The following is a 21,107-nucleotide window of genomic DNA, read 5'->3' as shown; positions in this document are numbered from 1 at the left end:
CTTCTGCTTCAGTTCCAGAGCTCATTAAAGCCACATACAATGTCAAAATCTATGAGAATATCTATTGGCCTGGTGCAATTGTGAGACTCATGCCAAAGAACAAACTAGTTGAACAGCCACATGCATTTTACATTCTGTAAAGATCTCTTCCAGTTGCAATCAAGAATTAATTCTCTACACTTTCATTTTAAACTGCTGCTTTGTTGTATATCTTTGGTTCTGTATGTAGCTCATAGACCACTAAATACTTCTTCCCTTCATATTAATCTTATCTCTTCCTTGCTATCATACTATAAATTTTAGCAAACAGTTTTTAAACAGATGGTTTGACAAGAAAATTATTCTTCTGTTTTCCAAAAAACTAAAATAAAAAGAAAGAAAGTGGTCTGACAGTCAGATACAGGGCTCTGCCCTTTAAAACAGGACTCATCTTCTAAAATAGGTTTTCAATAAGAACACATAATCCACACTCTCATTTCAGTATCAGATGACCTCCAGAGGTTTCTTGAAACTATATCATTCTATGATTCTAGAAATGTTTCCTGCTGGGATGTTCTCCTAATACTTGAAACTTTCAGAAATGACGGTGCAGCTTTCCCTAATGCAATGTGAACATTTTCAGTGCAATCTTACTGACTGGCTGCATGGCAACAAAGGATCTGGAATGGTGTATGCACCAATTCTTCCCTTACTAACAGTAGGTTACTCACCAGACTGGGTTTGATGCCTACACTTTCAGCAGCTTGAAATGCTAACAGCAGATTTCTCTTCTGTAAAAATAAAACAAGGTTCAAAAGCATTATCATCAAAGTATGATTACTGTTTCTGAAACCTACCGTGTGTCTGGATTGATCAACAAATCTAAATGAGCAGGTACAGTTGAAAACTGAAAAACATTAGATTCAGAATCTTCATACAGAGAAGAAGGCTAGAGCCAAGTCCAAGTTAAGAACAGCTAGGAATATTAACACCAATGAATCTCCTGTCCAACCATAACTCATGGCTTTAGGTATGTTTGCAAAGTCTTTTCAGAGTGGTTTCCTTAAAAAGCTGCAAAATCTGAAAATTTTTTTGTATGATCRTCTTATGGCATTTTCCCCACCATTTTTCTGTATAAGTAAGGTATACTCACAAAAAAGTTAGTTGCCTTTGAATAACTCATCTACTCTTGCTTAATCTACAATCCTGTTTTTGACAAATAGGTTCTTGTGAAATTGATTACAATTGGGCAAAAAGAAACATGGAGGTTCTGTCTTTACTGTGAGCAAACGGTTTTCTGAAGAGGTGTTAACTAATGCATAAGGCATTCGTGTAGATAATATAACTGTTATTGTAATGGATAATAGCTAGTTGAAGTAAACCCAGGCTCCTTCTCTTTGTGAGGGTCTTAATAACGTATTTGGAATGTGCTGACGTGGTTTGACTTTTTGATACACAAATAATTCAATGAATGATCAGTCTACCTAGATTCAGCACTTTACTATGTGTTGCCTAACTCGAAAGGAGTCTAGAAATGCAGGGCAGACCTGCAAATCATCTTGACATTAAACTTTTATTACCCATTGATTGTCACACATTAAAACTGAAACCTCACTGAAAAACCTTGACTATCTATACATACAGCAAGTCAAATCCTCCAATATTTTTCTGCCTCAGTACATGTCAAAAAGGGAAGGAAATCATATGCAGAAAGCCATGTTCTTAGGACATTAGGAGCAACAGGAAATRTCTGATGTAGGCTTGCAAAAGGGATGCTGTCTTCATATTTATATACAGCAGTCACTGGGCTCAGGTAACTTGTCACTAAGTCTTTATCCAATAGTCTCTGCCTTTTCTTTCTAGGAGTTCAGTGTTGGTTTCGCTCTACTTTTCATTCAGTCAGCTTGTTTTCTAAGTTCTTAAATTACATTTGTCTCTTACTATTGCTCCCATCTATTTATTTTGTATGAATCAATATCAAAATTTTGCAACACTGTCTCCACCACATATGCAAAACCATCAAAATGGATAATGTTCCCTGTAAATTCTACAAGTTGCTTAGGAGCAGGTATAACAAAACTTACTTTATCCTGGCTGTTGAGCTCCTGGTAAGGAATGTGCGCAGGCAAATATGTGTGCAGGAGAGCACAGAAGGCCAGTCCATCACTCCAGCTGCTGCTGAAGTTGGTGATGTCAATATTCTGTAAGATGAAACATGAACCATTCCTGAATAGTGCTACACCAGACAAAATCTCCAAACAGTAGTTTTTACGCAGTCATGGAGGGAAAACTCAGAGTATTAAGGGAACATTTATTTACATTTTACATTTTCCCCTTCTTTTTTCACAGCAAGTAGAAGGATATCAAGTAGAATGGCAGGTTTCAAAGGCCTGGACAATGGATTGTTAAGGAGTTAAACTTTTTTTCACATCAGACTCCATACAGAAAGACTCTTCTATGCTTTCCACAAGGTGAGAAACACCATGTGCAGCACATACTGCACCTAGAGTTTCCCTAAGCGTGGAAGACAGCAGAAGGAAGGACTTTATCTGGTCTCGTTTAACTATGGAATGGCACAAATATGATTTCTCCAGCTCCTAGAACAGAAGACATTGATATTTTAAAATGATGTTTTTTAATCAATTTCACTCTGCCTTACATTTAGGATGTCTAACAGTGGGGATGGATTTGCAGGATGATGGGGCTCTGTAATCAGTGTTTTTGACCACTGCTACCCTTCTGACATTGCACAGCAGATGCCTGTTTTTTATGAGGATGCATAATTAACAATTATAATTTGATTCAGCAACTTATCAAAAGTGATATCAAACTGATGAAATATTAACCTAGTCCTTAAGACCTAAATAAAGAATGTGCTTATTTGCATATCAGAGGGAGGCTCAAACTTGGCAACACCGATAGCTGAATGGACAGCTTCCCAAGTGCCGGGCAGATGTGCATAATTTGCAGAGTCATTTGCATGAATGCATGTCTGCATTCTCATATTCTTTACGGACGCACGGCATCTTTCATCTGCACATCACAGAGCACTTTACAAAAGGCAGAAAAAGAGCGGGAAGTCTGAGATACAGGATTTAATCAGCTACCCTCATTCACAAAATTAGCTAGAAGTAATTGAAAAGAGAACAGAGGTTTCCTGATGCTTATGTTCCTATTACTCTTCACTGACAAATAAAGGTGACAATGTCTCTGGTAACAGGTACAATACAAGATCCTTACAGAACAGAAACAAATAGAACATTTAAGCCTTGTTTACACACATTTGCTAATATGTCAGCAGTGCTAGGTTTGCTGGAGGAAGCAATATTTCAGAGGGTATAGATACATTAGGGAGCACCCCACTGAAACCCTGGAGCTGAACTAGAAAACTCTCTGACTTGTCTGTAGTAATACTTCTGCCACTGCCACCTTCAACAGAACTGTGATAAAGACAGCAAAAAGACCATTCCTGAGAAATGGTCTAAAATAGTTGCATTTTTGTTACCACTACAGTGGTATTCTTCTTTGCTAGTCACATAACCTAATACAGGAGTACACTCGAGCACACAGAGAAAATGAAGCTTTCATACTAAGGAATTAGCTGAACAAAAAAAATTTTTTTTTTAATTATGTATTGGGTAGAGTAGAGCCCAGAGCATCATATGGCCAACAGGTGGATTATAGTGTCTACAGAATCAAAAACTGATGTTTTTAAATCAGCCCATCTAAAAAAATCTCCTTTAAAATAACAAAGATTACTGAACTGAACTCAGACTCTGCCACTTTAAAAAAAAAAAAACAAAAAACAAAAAACAAAAAACCCACTTTTTGTTAGTTTCCTTCAAAATTCACCCAAATATAAAGCTTTTAGTGCATCTTTCATATAAAAGCTAATGCAGGCACACTAAAACCTAGACAGCAAATACTTTAGCATATGTTCTTCACTTATGATGCCTCAATTATTAGTTATCAAATCTGGACTTTGTTCAGTCAGACAAGATTTCAGATTAGCAATAAAATGTCTAACAAAACATGACTCAAATTAAAGTAGTACAGAAATTTAGAGATTAAAATATCTCTGGCTGTAACAGATCTACAAATCTAATAGGTTCAGAATGTAGACCATCAGGAGTAGTCATTACTGCACTGCATCAGCCACCATATTGTATTATGGGCTATTAGCATCATTCAGTTGAGATAAAAGAAAAGAGACCTAGCAGTTGAATACCATCACAAAGAAGAAAGTATTTTGCGCTCAAAACTGTCTTGTTTTTATCCTACGCCACAAAGTTGCACTAGGAAGTACAACCTTGTATTACAGAATTGGCTGAAGCTACATTACTCAGCCTTCTGGAAGTTTGAGACAAACAAGATACATACTATTTATCAATCCACAGTTATAGGTAAAGGATTAACTGCCAAATTACTGAAGAGTTTTTACTGAGGCCAATACATTTTTTCAGTAAATAGCCTATCACAAAAATGCCAATATTTTCATTTTATACTTGCATGGTAGGAACAGAGAATGAATGGAGACTTTCCCCACCCTCTGCCAAAGGTCATAGAAGCAGGAACAACCAAAGCAGGAACAACCAACCTAAGCAACAGGACTAGACAAAAAGGCAAGTCATGTTTGTGTGGGAACACTGTATCTCATTCTCATTTTCATGATGCTGTTATGAGAAAGAGGCATGAAACACAAAACTGCTCCTTCCTACAGTATTTTATTAATCCAGCATCAGTTTTATCAATTTCACTCAGCTTTGTAGATTTAATTATACCTAAGACTATTCTTCTCCTCCAATCTAAAAATACCAAGAGGTGCAAGGTGCTGAAGTCTGTAATAAAATCAGAAGTATGCTCCAAAAATCCTCACGTCTCCAGATTGATCTTTCAGCTAGTCATCTTTGGTAATTCTTGGATCCATGTCTTACAAATAAGCAAGAGTTCAAGGATGAAGTTCTACTGACAATGTTTAAACCACATATGAAAACTAATGCAAAGTAGTATGTCATCATGAAAGGAGAAAACAAACATGAGTCTGAATTTTTGTCCTAAATGCAAACTAAAACCAGTGTTTCAAGCTACAACTCAACTATTCTCTTAATAATACAACAACAAACATTTAGACATACCTAAAACCACTCAGTTGCCATCTGACACCCAATGAGTGGCAGTGAGTTGTATTTTTTTCCTCTAAACAAATCCATTTCCATTTCATACATGATATAAACTCCTCTGTGACATTTCATTTTACATTCTCTGTTGACAACATTTTATTTTGGAATATAAGGACACAGTAAACGGGAAGTGATCTCCTGTGTTTTGCTACATAGCAACTTTATTTGCATTACCTCTCTATTACCCCCCACCAAGAGGAATTAACTCAAAATAGAAGCACTCTGATTTCTTGGAGATCATTGACTCGACTGAAGCCAGGAAAAAAACAAAACAAAACAACAATTTAGGGAACAAACACCTTGGAAACTATTCACTTCTTTTGATTATTTTGGCAATGAAGTCCGTCCCAGTCTTTCTGCCACACCTCCCTATTCTTGAGCACACAGTCCATGAATATGCGGGAGCTATTTGTATACGTGGAGGTTGTTAATGTACACCTCCAAACTACTGGATGGAGAGTTGGGTGATTCCTCTTTAGCTCCTAGTGTCTTACAGCACAATCTCCCCCCCGACCCAAGCTCTGAACAACAGCATGAAGCTTCTGATGAGACATCTAGAAGTTAAACTGTATAGGATGGCACACTTTAGGTGGAAGATGTATCATCATAGTGTATGCAGAACAAATGTAGGAATAAACAGGAAAATAGAATGGGGACTGCAGATCAAACTGAGCTATAATGATGGTTTGGGAAAGTAGAAAATTTGCAAACTTATGGTCATAACATGTCTCATAGTCACTAGAATCTCAATATCTAGCTTTAGTATGTTGTCTGTCAGTGGTTCTACGCTGCTATTTGCATCAGGATCAATCCATGGCCCATGGACCAAGGGGTCCCAAGTAGCTCACAGCTCAAGATTCCTAGAGCTTTCTTTGGTGCAGACATATCACATCCATATTACATAGCACTTGACCTAGGTCTTCTGTGGTAGTGCTAAGACAGTTATTTTGTGTGTGGTTTTATTTTTCAATTGAAAATCTTGAAAGAACATGAAAGCCTTGTTGTAAGCCAAAAGAGGAGTGTTTTTACAACATGGTAACATGAGCATCTTTGTATGTCCTGTGGAGTGGTAAAAGGAACATAGGAAGATTTGAGGGTGTAAGGCCTGCTGGGATAGTGGTAGAGGATGGTGTAGGGCAAATGGAACTAAATCTGGCCAGGGGGTGTCCATACCACCTACAGGGCTGGTCTCCAGACCAAACTGTTTCCAGAGCAGTGCCTGGTTTCTTGTCAACAAAACTAGCTTCTTCATTTCAAAAGAGAGCTAATGAATGAACTACTACTACGCATGCACTGGGTATGATCAGAGACTGGAATCTGGGAGAAAAAACAGGGAGCCAAGTTACCTGAAAATACAGAAATACTCAGTATGTTTCACCTCTATGAATATTAAAGTACCTAACATTAAGCAAAGTTAAAAAAAATGCAGGCAATGTTATTTAGAGAGCAAATGTATTATCTATGATATTAGTGGCAGGCCAAGTCTAAATGACACTGAACACCTGCAAGTCATTAACCTTAGTTCCCCACCCCAGGAACAAGACCTTTGCTTGTGGATAACTGAGCGCTATGAGAGCCATGGTAAAGACATACAAGGAAATCTGTGTGATCTGTTCTCACTAAAAACAATTCCTTGTTTATCTGAGGAAAAAACAACCACCCCACTGGATTTCACTAGAGATCTTTGACTCTAAGTCTTTAGTAAAAAACAACAATGACATCATATGCTTTTCACTACAGCCTAAGTATGTTAATATACTGCCATGACATATTCCTGCTAAGCAGATAGTAGACTGTGCTCACAGCAATGGCCTTCTGAGTCATAATTCTCTCTATAAGACCCAGAAACATAAATTATAGACTTGAATCAGCTTGAAGTTACACTAGAAGTCTGTGGAAGAAAGTCTGCAATAAACACGACTATAGCATCATTCTCTCCCGACCAAAACACGCAACATGTCCTACTGTCATTCAGAAGCCACTGATACGGAAAGGCATAATGAGAACAAGACAGAGTGGCTAAACATCAAGGTCCATCCCAGGCAGAATATAAACCTATACACTGAAGGCAAAACTAGTTGAAATAAATATACTGAATGAACCAAAGGGAACTGTCTTGTTTTAAACAGCAGTTCCCTCTTAATTGGCTCAGCTTTCTGCAGCTCTTCTTTCTTATCACTAACTAGTGGCCCACATGTCTTTCACAGACCAACAGTCTTACAGCACAGTGTTTTCAAGTAGTTTTATTTAGAAACAGATGTCTGGAAAGGAACCTCCCTTTTATGAATCACATCTCTGCAAATCTGAACTCTGATCTTTCTAATGCAAAATCTGATCGCGGTACCTTGAAAAGCCACTCCCAAGTATTATCTCCATCCATCCATCTTTAACAATAGCTGCATGAAACTGTAAATCTAATTTGGATTCAGCACAATGATGGGGGACATGTTAGTGGGCTTTAGCCAAAGAAGTTCTACCAAAGGAAGCATACAAGCTCTTAACTTCCATTATGCAAATTCTAAACTCTTCTTGAGAAGCAGAAAAAGTGAAGAAGCTACAATTCCTCATAGCACGATCTAACCTTCTGAGCTAATAAAACACTCCAGTGTGTCTAAAATGTTCCACCAAAGATATGAAATGTCTGGGCAATCTATTGGAAATATGGGGGAATTAGAAGTGTGGTCAGGCCCAGTTAATACAGATGAAAGGCATGAATGTTTAAAATTAAAGACTGCCTGGATTCCTCTGTAATTACAAGGTGCACCCAGATGACTTGGACAATTGCACACAGCTATTTTCAATGGGTAGCTGCAAGTCTAAAATGATTTGCATATCAGATTTAGCACAATCTACTACCAGGAACCTTTCTGAATTCTATTACAAATCTTTTTCTCTTAAATGGGATACATGATAAACTCATGCCTTTTGATAAAAAAAAAAAATCTAGAATAACTTGTGGAACAGCAATACTGTTTATTGTATAGAGATTAAGTGGCTAGCCAAGATTGGGAAGGAAGCCAAATGACCTCCTACCCTCTCGGTTGTATTAATATCCCTAGCTCGAATGGTTCAGGCAGCTGGAGTCTCTGTAAGGATTGTTTTAACCTTTCTTCAAAACTTTGTATTTCTCTTTCCATCATCCATATTTCTAATGCCTCTGCCAGGCATGTCAGTAAGTAATGCATATTATTGCTGATTATATGCGTATGAAACAACATAACTCACATAACATAACATGCTATGTGAAAATACTGTTAAATTATGCAATTATAGCACAGTGAAATGATAAATAAATCTGCCAGCACTTTAAAAGGTTACTGCATTTACTGCATTCCTATTTATAAAGAAACTCCATTTCCCATCACATTCCTAGGTTCTGTTTGCTACTTGTTCCACTGCTGCCACAGATGTTGCCTCAGGTTTACCATTTATCATTTACTTCAGTGAGTGTAAATTAATAAGTCTTTTTAGCACAGACAACACATTTAAAAGTGAGCTTATGACTATATTCTTTGGCAAAAGCACTCAGTCCTCATAAATCAGTTGGCTACAGYATTCACAAGGAGCAAGAGGTGATCATGCCCACCAGGTCTATTGCACTGTGGGGACTGACAAACATTTGAATCCTGTTCACACTATACTGGGTTCACAATTTTCAGGTTTTCTTTGCATTGTAACATACAAAGACCACCTTTCTAAAATGAAAACAAGTATTGGTGAACAGAGAAGAAGCTTCAGAGAAGCTGCTAGCACAGTGCACATAACAAATACTGATTTTTTATGTCTTTCCTGGCAAATGCATGTGTTGTTTTGAATGCAGATTACCCTGTCAAAACATTATCATCGCTAAGTCACTTACCTCAAAGGTCTCACTAAAAGTTAAGTAAATAATAAATTGTTGTACATATTCCTCATTTAAGGTTTTAATCTATCACTTTACAACACAGCTTTTGCTTGAAGTAGAGAGAGAATGGTTAAGGTTGATCTCACAGAGAGCTAGCTCTTTCTTATACAAACATATAGAACCAAAGGTGGATTACATAGCATGACCAAGAACTAGCAGGAGCATGAGGTCTGGCAACAGTGGGTTTATTGTAATAAATCCATGTGATTTTGATGAGTTCTTATTTTTGTTATCTTTCTTTTTTCCACTCTCAAGTATAAATTATACTTCTTTTGCTCACCTGCTGAAAGTCACCTCACTGCTTGCTACACAACTAACACTTCTAATCAATTTTCTCATCAACTCATTTGTATAAATGACACCACCGCTGAATGCCACAAAGAAACAGACTGGGCCGTGTTCCTTCACTCCCATGGCTGCACGACTGAAGATGCAGCAGCAGAGCTCTGAGAACCACACGGACAGGCTGGGGAAAGCAGGAGGGAGCGAGGGAGGGGGAGGAACCAGCTCCCCTCTGTGTCCAAGACAGTAGCACAGCTACTTCCTGCCTGGAGCCCTGGTGCAGAATTGCTAATGACCACTCTGACTGCTTCAACAGTTATTTCTAATTATCTGTACTGATAGTGCGGAGATTAGCTGTGTCCTGGAATTCCTGGGCAGAGCGGTAAGCTGCAGACTCCTGCCAGCTCTCAGTAAAGGATGGAGACAAGGTGGGGTGAGGTTTCAACAGCAAAGGATATTCATGGAACAGGCAGCAGGGCTCTGCTCCCTCCCAGTTAAATTCATGGTTTGGATCTGTTCCAGTTGGTGACCAATCAATTCAGTGTTTTCACTGATTGTCATTGCATCCAGGCAACACGAGGAAGGCGTCTTGGACTTTGGGATGGACAGCATGTAAATGCTATTTTTAAAATTACCCAGCAGGACAGAAAGCTACGCATGAGAGCGCTGCATGGACATTTATCCCTCCAATTGAAAGATTTGTATTTATTTACAGGATAAAGCCCCTGTGTGAAAAAGGTAGAACTTGGCTCAAGTTATTTGGCTACACTGGAGAAGCATGTTTATCCATTGGCATTAATATGAAGAGGGCTCGCACACTGGTAATTAACCTGATTACTCCCAACATGCCATGATTTGGTTTCTATATTTATTTTCTAAAGCCAACCCTGGATCCAGCTGGGACATACAGAGAAACTGCATGTACAGATTCATATAAATGTTTTTACTTAGAAAAAGAAAAAAATATATATTCTGGAAAAGAACTGAGAATATCTTGAAATTTTAAGCCCATATTTGCAGTAATTAAAACCCAACAAGTTTGCACTTCTATCAGAGTGTCTTAAAGCATCTTACAAATGTTAGTGAACCTTATCATCACCCAATGAGACGGTAAGATACTATTTAACAGCTGGGGAAATCAGGGCAAGGATGTTATGCAAGATTGCTAAGGCCAAAGAGCCAGTCCAAAGCAGACTTGGGAGTAAAATTCCTGATCACTTTATTGTCAATTTTTATTTAAACACAAAGTAAACCCTCTTGTCTCAATAGCTACCACTAACGCCCTTAAATTTTTGCACAGATCAGAAAACTTCCCCTGAAGTCAGTATCCTCTTCACAGAATTAAAATTTATTGCAAAAAAGAAATACAAAGAGAGCCAGACACGTCACCCAATTCTCAGAAATGCACAGAATACACAAATAACTTCCTGKGAAAAAAGTATTGCACATATATCCCCCTTCTAACTGTCATAATGCTACAACTAGTGTGGATGCAGTAATAAGCACATGCACCTTCTTACCAGAATAGATGTGCTAGCACATAGTCCTTTACAGTAACTTCATCAGAGAAGAACTACGTTTGCATTAACAGTCTTGGTAAACACCAAGCTAGAGAGCTTTTTCCTCATTACTCTGCAGGCTCTAGCCAACAACCTCAAACTTCAAGTACGCAGGCTCCTGTGGCAGAAGGGAGACCTCACACTCCTCCACAGAAGAGAGTGACTCTGCCATGAACTCTGCGTAACAATGAATGGATGGCTGCCGCTTAACTCTAGAGGGGTTTTGTTCAGTGTTTTTCTTCACCCACATCACATAAACCAGAAGATATTTGTTTTGCTGCTGATCTTTAGCACACAAGATCACAGTACTGTGGGAATCCAGCCTTTCCAGGCTGCACATAAATTGTTGCAACAGCAGATGGATTCACCTCCTATCTTTGCTGCTTGAAAGGCCATACCTGAAAAGGTGTCCAGAAAACTTGTACATCCACTCCTCTGTGTTACAGTTGAATTGTGGAATGTCACTGTTTAACTACTTCTCACGATTACTTATACAGTAAGGTAGAAACCTGGTTAATATGGCTTTTAGAGAAAGAGTATGACACAACTTTGGAGTGTATTGAAACAGTTTTTGCTTCTTGATGACACAAAGTATTGTAGAAAAGGGTAAGAGAATTGCTACAGTACTCAAATGCACATCTTGCGATTAAGAAAGAAATGGACTCTTTTTTTCTTTCTTTAGGACAGTGCACAGCTGTGTTTGGTTACTCAAGACTTTACAACTAAGCTCTATTATGTTAATGTCAAAGGAAATGTTTAACTGGGTTATAAACTAAGTCCTACATATTATATCCTTCCCAGGTTCGGAGGTTGAGAAGGCTGATTCTGCTTTCTTGTCCCATCAAGCTCCCTGATTCCTTACTAAGACTGCCAGCCTGAGGACCAATCCTGAAGACACTGGTACTGCTTGCAATATAGCCCCTGTCTGCTCTCTATGGTCCAAGATGACGCATAACTGAGGTGAGGCAAAAAGTGTTGAGTCTAGATTCAAAAAATACTGAGACAGTAGTTGTTTAAGTAGAAAAGTTACTGTCAGCTACTCGCAGTAAGGACAAACAAAAGAGATGACTGACTTGCTTCTAAATATAGCTCTTAGTTCACAGTGTAAGGAAGAAACCTTCTAGCATGACACATCAACGTACAACCAGTCATGAAGCCATTTTCAGATCTCCTATATAAATTGTTGTCTCCGAATACAACTGCTTGGTCCACTAGCAGCCAAGAAACAGKCATCCTGGCTAGTGGCCTAGGGGCAGAGGCAGCTGATCTCTCTAATGAGGAGCATGGGCTCTATGACTACTTGACCAACAGGAAGATGTTACCTTCTCACCAGCCTGCATTTGTTCATCTTGGCCATTTGTACATCTTTTTATGTACAAATATTTATGTACAAATTTTGAGATTCGTATATTTTTAAATGCACCAAAACTCATCCAGCCAGCAAACCAGCCAAAAAAACACATGGACTATGGGAGAAAGCAGGGGAATAGAGCTTGAGAATGGAGAAGATACGGAGAAAATACTGACCACTACAAAAAAGAACAGGTATGAAAGTTCCTGGGAGAAAAAGAAAGCCATAAATTCATAAACAAAAACCTACTGTTAGTCTGAGTTTTAACTGGATTTAAAAGGGTAAAAAGTTTTACATATTCACTGCCAAACCACTAGTTAAGCAGTTTCTTCTATAATTATTTGACAAACAGCAAATACCAACACAGCCTTTATTTTCCTCCCCAAGCTTTCGCATCCTTGCTATACACAGAATGTGGCACAGTGAAGAGACACTGACCTTCGCATGGTCGGATATAAGAGGCTAATGCTTCTAGTAGTAAGAGCATTCAGAAGTACACTTAATGCATTTTAGGTTAAGTTTGGAAGTAAACTGTTTCCGATTTCTGTCTCTAAAGGTTGGAATAGCCATAATAATAGGAATACTTCAGTATGGCTTTTTTTCTTTCCTCTTTTAGAATAGTTAGCTGAAGCACTGTACAGGAAAGGTACTTTTATAAATATATGTAGCAAAGACAGAATGACAGAAATGTTCAGAACTGCTGGGTATACCGATTTTCATACTTCGCTAATTTAAACAAAACAAATGGAAGACAATACAATGTCTGAGAGTATTGACCTCAAAATATTTCCAGCATACTTCTAAGCAGACTTTCTGAAACTGCACAGTGCTCCTGGGACCTACTTCAAAGTCAAGTGACTATAAGTAAGGCCCTGAAACAAATAAATCATTTTCTTCAAGCTTTGCTCATAGCTGCAAGAGTATTTCATGCAGAAAATTTTACAGGAATTACTTTTTCCAGAATCAACTTCTATGACAAGAAAGCCAGGCTAAAGATTGCTCTGGTTAGTAGCTTCTGCAGGCTGTTGAGATTCCTCCAGATACTGACAAATCTGATCTTAGGCTGGTCCCACAAATACCAGTAAGACAATTAACAGTCATCTCAGATTGGTGTTAGTGCTTTTGGGGAGCAACGCCTCTTCTCTTGAGGATGTCCGCTGCCACTATCCACAAGAAGCTGCACTGACACCGTCACGTTCAGGGAGACAACGTAGTGTAATGGCTTGAATGCACAGGTAGAGATGCAAAATATAAAAATCTTCAGAGTTATAGCAGCCATTTCCCCTTTGTCAATTTTAGAGCATTTCTTGACTCCTCTTATTTAGCATTCCTCTACTTAAGACAACTGCATTTATACTTAACTTATTATAAAAGAYGGTGTTTCTTCAAGAAGTAGATTCCAGATGGGTCCTGTTAAACCAATCATAACTTTGATAAAAAGAATAACCACTGGAGAAAAGAGTCAGTTTCACATTCTCTTTTTCTCTGTGCTATAGGCTGGCTGTCTAGTCACTGGAAAAAATGTGAAAACAGTTTTTCTAAGCAATCCATATTCATTAACATGGAAGCAATCCTCTCCCCTGTTTGGAGAAGGTATGTGTGGCACAAACCATAATCCTCAGTTCTAATGACCATGGGTTAAGTGCCTCTTGATGTTCTGTGTTTTCACAATACATCTGTGGATAGTAATAGATTCAATCTAAAGAGCTTTAGCCTCTTGACAAACGGTCTCTACAGAGAGCAAGCAGAACCAGGGCACTTAAATAACACCACAGTCACTAATGATATGATTATGGAAGGTGATAATGCAACATGAATGACTCTCAACAGTTTCCAGGAGTTAAGACTCATGAGAACAGAGCCTATTAGAAAAGAAGCACACAATTTCTAACTCACACTGCTGCTATGATGTATAACCTTTTTAAATAGATGGAAAAAAAACAGAACAACAGAGAAAAAGCTATTTTAACATAAATAACTTACTCTCAGCAGGCTTTGTGGTTGAAAGGTCTTGTGGTAATTGAAATCCAGAGCCACAAAAGCAATTCACAAGTCTGGTCATCTCATCACCCTACATTACACATCATGATGTCAACAACTTCAGAGAGGCAGAAGGAACAGTCTATTCATGTCTAGCAAGAGAGACCATGTGCAAGTCTACAATTCCTATAGATGAACATACATTAGATGAAGAGGGTTTTTTTCATCTGGAGATTTTCCTCCAGAAAGTTCTGCAGAAAGCCACTGAGCTCAAAGCCTTATTTCACTATAATTCTTTTTACTGTTGAGATTTTTTAAATCCTGCTCTGTATAGTTATTCAAAATCAATGCCCAAAATGCCAGATAACRTTTCACCCAGGCCCTGAAATACGACAACTAAAATTGTTATGGTAGATCATGTCATAGTTTATGAGATCTCATTTTCATATTTTTTTCTCCTAGTCATTAAACTTAACTTCACCTTTATTTTCCTTTCAGTCCTTCTATTTTCATTTTTTAAACAATTATTCTTTCTCCTCTTTCTCTTAGAAATGCCATAGTAGATTAGAGACATATAGATTTTTTCATGTTTCCCCTCAGTTACTGTAAACTCATTGATTTTTTTTTTTTTTTTTTAACAAATCTAACCCTCCAGGCCACTAATCATTTGAGTTGCACTTCTCTCATCCCCGTCCAATGTTTCTCTCATGTTTTATGAGATTTCCTCCCGGGGATGGCACTGAAGTTCAAAGCTGGGGAATGTTCCCACTGTAGTCAATGCAAAAGATATATGCCATTAGCAGGATGCAAATTTCTATCTATAGTATAAGCCTTGTATGGATTAAAGCATTTAAAAAGTGGAGCCTTGTGCACTGGTCCCTAGATCTTATCCCCAGATACTCTCCTAGGTCATTAATCCAGCTTTCCTCAGTGAATCTGTGACATGGATGGTAGCTGCTACTGAGAGAATCTGTTACTCTAATCCATTTTGTTCATACTGCTTGATGAAGCAAGATATCTCCAGAATTCAGACAAAAAGGAATCTCCCTCTTCCTCAAACACTCAAACGAGGAACTGTGGAAAGATTCATACTAAACCTTTAGGGCAATACACAATCTCACTGAAAAGTGAGGCAGCGAAGTGGCACATCTTTTCTTCTCATTCCATTGCATTATGGAGCTGAAAACGGTGGCACCCAAAGCTACCTGTGGTTCTGGGCTTCATGTCAGAAAGAACAAAACAGAGTGTACTGGGGGTTTGCATACCTCATAGGCATGGGTATCACATACAGAAAAGAAGTCACATGCACATCACCACGGTTCTGCTTGGTGAAGTTCATTACTYCATTCCCACCAGTGTAGCAGCCAAGGCAGGAAGGAGGCTGATGTTCTTTTACTCCACTCCAGCTCTTTGTACTCAAGAATGATAAAAACTCCCTGTGGAGCTTGATATCAGCCCTATCATGAGAGTGCAAGGGTCAGAGAAAAGCAAGTTCAAGAAGAGTTAGTGAGTGTACTGCAAAAAGCATGATGGGGATGAGAATCTGAGGAGGAATGTCCAACAGATAATGCCTCTAGATGAAAGAGTGATGATAGAGCAGCGAGACTCTCACCATAAATCAATAGCATTGTTTGTCCTTTTGTTCATCTGTCTAATCTCTGCTCCAAGACCTTTTACTCTGGGCAATAAAGCCCTCCACTGCCTTCCAGACTGAACTCCTTTTGGTTCACGCAGTTTTTGCCAATGCTATACCTGCTTTTTCTGAAAATTGCAGAAAATTCATTCTGCTTCTTCAAAAACAGTAATGACAGAGGACAGTCAGCAACAGAACAAAAGCCTCTTCAGACAAAGAACCAAAATGACACGGCTTTTTTTTTAGATGTCATCTGGACAGTCATGTCTGTAACAACATCACTCCTGTTGATACTTTATGTGTATCACTACACATAAAGCTAAGACTTCCACTGTCCTCTGAACCACGGACATATTTTGCTCTAGAGGCTAATAACAAGAGGAAAAACAAATAGACCCAGACTGCCTTGCATACCTCCTGGGTGGCCTGCTATCTGATACACAGTTGGCCCCACTACTTGGGTTCAGCATAGAAAAACAAAACTCCTTCTCTTTTCTATCAGGGAGACAATACTTGTCACTCTTGGTGCCTGTTTGGTACTTGCAGAATCAGAGGAGGTCTATGTATTTGCAAAGCCACATAGTAACTTCTGAAAGCTGTACTCTTAGTCCTGCTTGGATGTAATCAGAGGAAGGAAATGATAGGCTGCCTTTCAAAAATTGCTTCAAACAGTGAACTCTGACAAGCTAGACTAGTTTAAAAGAAGTGGCGGAAGCTCATCATAGGTGACACTTAAAACAAAAGTGGACAACCCTGTAGGGAGAAATTCTTACTCAAGAGATGAATTTGCCAGATTAACGGAAGTCAGATTTGGAAAAGGTGTATTTCATGAATCATTTTCTGAGAATTGGATAGAAATGTTCCCCCCACCCCTTCTAAACCAAGACCAGGAGAATTTTAGAAATTGAGGCACAAGTATGTATAAATCCAACACAGCACAGGAGACACAACTTTAGGGGACAGCATTATAGCCTTTCAGGCAATAATGCATGATTTACTGCTCCTACAATGTGTATAAAGTCAAGAGCCTTCTCTGATATCCATCCTTCTGTGACATTTGAGTCAAATGAATACGCCACTGCTATGATATGACTCTTAAACTTTTCTGGATCAGTTTATTTAAAGGAATAAACTTTTTCTTCCAAACTCCTACCCAGTATAGTCAGTGTTTCATAATGAGCTAGTTGTGAAAAAAAAATCATTATTTACTTTAAAAGATGGACTCTGCTTTTATTAAATATTTGTTCCAGGGTGCATATCATGTGGTGACAAATGCTTTTGTCTTCTGCTCTAAGTAACAAACAATATTATTCTTAAGAAAGAAAAATCTCAACATTATATTAAACCAAGAATATCCTGCACACCCGGCATATATCACAGGATGAATTGTTGTCTATAACTGCCAGCTACAGCTCTGTTACRAGTAAGGCCAAAGGTCTAATTCAACTGTATACAAACACCAGCTAGAGCTGGATGAGCACAGCAACGGCCATACGTGAACTGGCTGAGTCGTTGTGCCTGTTTGGCAGTGAAAATCCGTCAGCAAAGAAATGACATATTTTTAAGCAGTCAAATTTTGTTTTGTACAAATGAGCTCCAGCTCATTACAAAGACCTGGGCCTAAGCAGCAAGCTGTATTTGATAAAGGCCACAGGAGGAAATATTTATTCAGTTTTACAGAAGTAACTAAGGAAAAAGCACTCAATGGCACAGCACAGAAGCCTATAGAAAAAAAAATATTAAAACAGCGTTTCTAAAATTGATGCCTACCTTGGAGCTGCTGTTCATGTACACTGTGTTTCTTACCTTCAGTGACCTTTGTTACAGCAAGTATTTCAGCATTTGTAAATGAACTATTTATGACTATGTAATACTGGGGACTGCAGCATTAAAGAAATGTGAAGAAAGGAAGAGGTTGGAAATGTCCAGTAGAAGCAAACATACAAACAGCAGCAGAGTGAAATACACATAATTCTTTGAAATGACACTGCTTATTGCACACAGATAGGATAACGATGAATTATTCTCCAGACTACCTGGTAACCTTCGGTCTTCTTCTGGCACCACTTCAACAGAGCATTCCTCTTTGAACCACCATATTCCCGGGCTAGGGCTGCCAATGGGTCCTTTCTTTCCACACTATCCAGGGAAGGATAAGAGAGAAGATAAATATGCCTCTATTTTCTTTTCCAGTTTGTAAATCATATCCCTATGACAAAGCAGGACAGCATTACAGAATCTAAATGGAAGCCTAACTGTGATAACTTTCAGAGCATACATTCCTATATTTGTCTTCAGATGAGACAAATTAGTTGGCATCACTGCATATAGACAGCCAAAAAAAGCAGCAGTACATGGATACTTGAGAATATGACCCCTAGATGATGTGTTTTAACCCAGCATTTCTGCTGTTACTTTCATCAGATTTACACATTATATTTTCAAGTAATCTCCTTGCTTTACACAAGGAAAACTGAGGTTTAGGGTGAACAGTTGAAAGAAGCTATCTAAAGAATATGAAACTACAAATTCACACCCAACTAAGCTGCTGCAGAATGAGTTCTTCAATAAATGGTAAAATTTGGAAACCGCATTGCAGCTAAGGCCCAGAGGACAGTTAAAGGTCAATAATCAAAACACTTGCATTGTCTCCACCTACAGCTTCTGTTTTTGGGAGTAATGGTGGAGATCAGAGGAAAGAARGCAGAAGAAAATTGTGTGTCTAAATTCATACTTCAGCTTTCCCTTAGAAGAAAAGCTTTTAGCTTTAACTCACAACTATATGCAAAGCTGCATTACAATAGTGGGGTTTGACCACTAGTGTATGACAGGATTCTGGAACAGAACAGTTAAGTAGCTTCTGAAAAATTGCTATCTGCAGTTTATATTGATTGCTCCTTTTATAGATAATTGTGGTTATTATCATCTGAATTTTGATATTTGGACCTGACATAGCTCACAGCCTGGTAACTCAGAACACATCTGTCTGATTGGGAAGGCACTGGACAGAGTAACCAGCAGTGTTTCTTCTAGTAACAGCGGTCAACTAGACTAGAACATTTATCTCAGTGCCAGGTAATGTTGCCAATCTTTCCAGCACACTGTTTATCCCAGCCAGCTGAGTTGGTACCTGAGTTTGCTTTGGGGTTTCAAGCTGCTGGGGGTAGAAGCAAGCATTCTGCTGCTGAAGGCCATAGGAGGTTTGCTCAAGGATTCCAGGGAGGGGCTTTTGCGGAGGTAATGGTCTGGTTTCAGCTCTTCATTTCTCCCCTTCAGAAGGTCTGTGGGAATTAAAAAAAAAGCTGTCAGTTTGCAGTCTGAGGAATTTGATTAATCACTGTCCTGCCACCCAGCACACAATATGTAGTCTGTTGTTTTGATTCTAAACAAACGTACTCATTTGTTCATTAAACACACATGGGGCTAGGAAACCTTGAGCAGATTAGAGGTGATCATAACAAGGAATGGCTTTGATGATTTCAACAGTACAAACTGCCTAGTTTCCTGTGATTGATACTCCTGCTGGGGGGTAGGGCCTCAGGTGAATGAGGGGAAATACCAAAATCTACAGACTTAAAGGTTCAAAAGCTGATCCCCAAATATCTTCACCAGATGACTGACCAGCCCTAGTATAATAATTTTTTTTTCTGCCATTAATATAACTGTAACAAGAAAGCCTTTTACCTCTAGAATACAACCCAGATCAAGGCAGCAGTAAAAAGCATTTATTATCGCTTGATATTTGGCATCCTATCTAACATGACATTGAGAAATTGCAATACATTCTTAGCAGCTGCATCTGCTTTTTTTATTTTATATATAATATATATGTAATAATGTGCATATGTTTATACAAATGTATAAATAAATCAAAAAAATTTATCAATATGGGTTCTATTTATACTAAGTCTTCACAGAGAGGACAAAGACATCATGGAGATCAAATTATCTCTCCACACATATCAGTCATAAGGTAGAATGGTGAATAACACAGGAAAAGTTGGCTGCTGCTTTTCTGTAGACAAACTGTCAACAAACCAGTATTGGTGGCCAGCACAGTATGAGCTTGTATCAGAAATTAATTGAATGTAGAACTTTTTTCTCCTCATCTCAGCTTCAGCAATGCCTGGTATCACTGAATCAGTCCTAAATTTCTTCTCAGCAGGAGTGAGTTTTGAAATAAACACATCCTTTCTAATGCAGTATGGTAACCATAGGTGTGCAGCTGCCYTTGCTTTGACTCCTGAAAGTGGTAAAATAAAAGTAGCATTTGCAACTGCTGAGAGCTATAGGCAGTTCTGCACCTTCTCAAGCACAGCAGAAAGGGTTGTTAGGTTCCCATCTACTAAGGAGTCGAGACGGAAAAGGACAGAATCAAGTTCCAGGAGACTCTGTTTTCAGTCCAGTAACTGGAGCTTGGGCAGAACTTTGTTGTGCTGGATTGCATACACCTTGCTCAGTCAGGATCATCCTTCCCTCCACTCCCCTATCCTTCCTTTTTATGCACAATGAATCCATAACAAACAAGAAGTAGCACATAGCGTATTTTTAAACCACTGCATACTGGAAAATGGGAAATAGAAACATTAGACTTCACGCAAAGAGAGACCCTCACCTCCAAACCAGGTGAGCTTCTTTAGAAGCATACACAGGCACTCTGTGTATGAATATTTTGATATATTACCCTTCTGTCATTTGAATGCAGTATAGAAAGCTACTTTCCTGTCTTTTTTGGTTTTCCACTGTATATTCCATGTGTTTATGATTCTTCTAGCTCCTCTTTCCATCAGATTTATGAGGAGTTTTCATAAGTTTCTCCCAAATGTCTCAAATGTAAATAGCCACACCAATCAGACAGGCATCCAATGAAYGATTTTTGGGACTGTCTTAAACACATGAACATTCTGTTTAAAGAAGTGATCTACCACAAAGGCATATCAATAAATAAAACTTGAACATTATGAAGAGAAATGTAGGTTTCTCACTAGCCTTTAAGGATGGCCAAAATATGCATTTCAAAATTGTGATTAACATAATTGGACTGGCTAATGGATGACTCAATTAGAAAATTCTGTGCTAGTCAGTCGGGATGCATTCACACTGAAAGCACAAGAAAGGCAAGCAGAAGAAAGGATGCCAGATAGGAATAAAGGCTATTAGAAACATCTAGCTGCAAAGAAAAGAGGAAGAAGATAAAGGTATATTAGGAGCCCTTTGGAAAGAGATATAGGTGAACAAT

General features: G+C 38.5%; 1 protein-coding gene across 3 annotated transcripts in view; it reads right to left on the bottom strand.

Annotated features, from left to right (window-relative positions):
* SPECC1 (sperm antigen with calponin homology and coiled-coil domains 1) overlaps nt 1-21,107 on the bottom strand; it is an 88,050-nt gene that overhangs the window by 5,273 nt on the left and 61,670 nt on the right. For all 3 annotated transcript variants that reach the window (XM_085301267.1, XM_085301268.1, XM_085301269.1), the window contains 4 exons: nt 18,999-19,149; nt 17,905-18,007; nt 2,064-2,180; nt 711-770 (listed from right to left, as the gene is read on the bottom strand). In XM_085301267.1, the coding sequence (XP_085157393.1) occupies nt 711-770; nt 2,064-2,180; nt 17,905-18,007; nt 18,999-19,149 (431 nt within the window). The remainder of the gene's footprint in view (nt 1-710; nt 771-2,063; nt 2,181-17,904; nt 18,008-18,998; nt 19,150-21,107) is intronic.

The sequence above is a fragment of the Rhea americana genome, unplaced genomic scaffold (assembly GCF_003343005.1).
Source record: "Rhea americana isolate MKP2758 unplaced genomic scaffold, rheAme1 scaffold_175, whole genome shotgun sequence".
NCBI classification, from domain to species: Eukaryota; Metazoa; Chordata; class Aves; order Rheiformes; family Rheidae; genus Rhea; species Rhea americana.
Note: the sequence above shows the minus strand (reverse complement) of the source record. Positions and strands in the feature narration are given on the sequence as shown.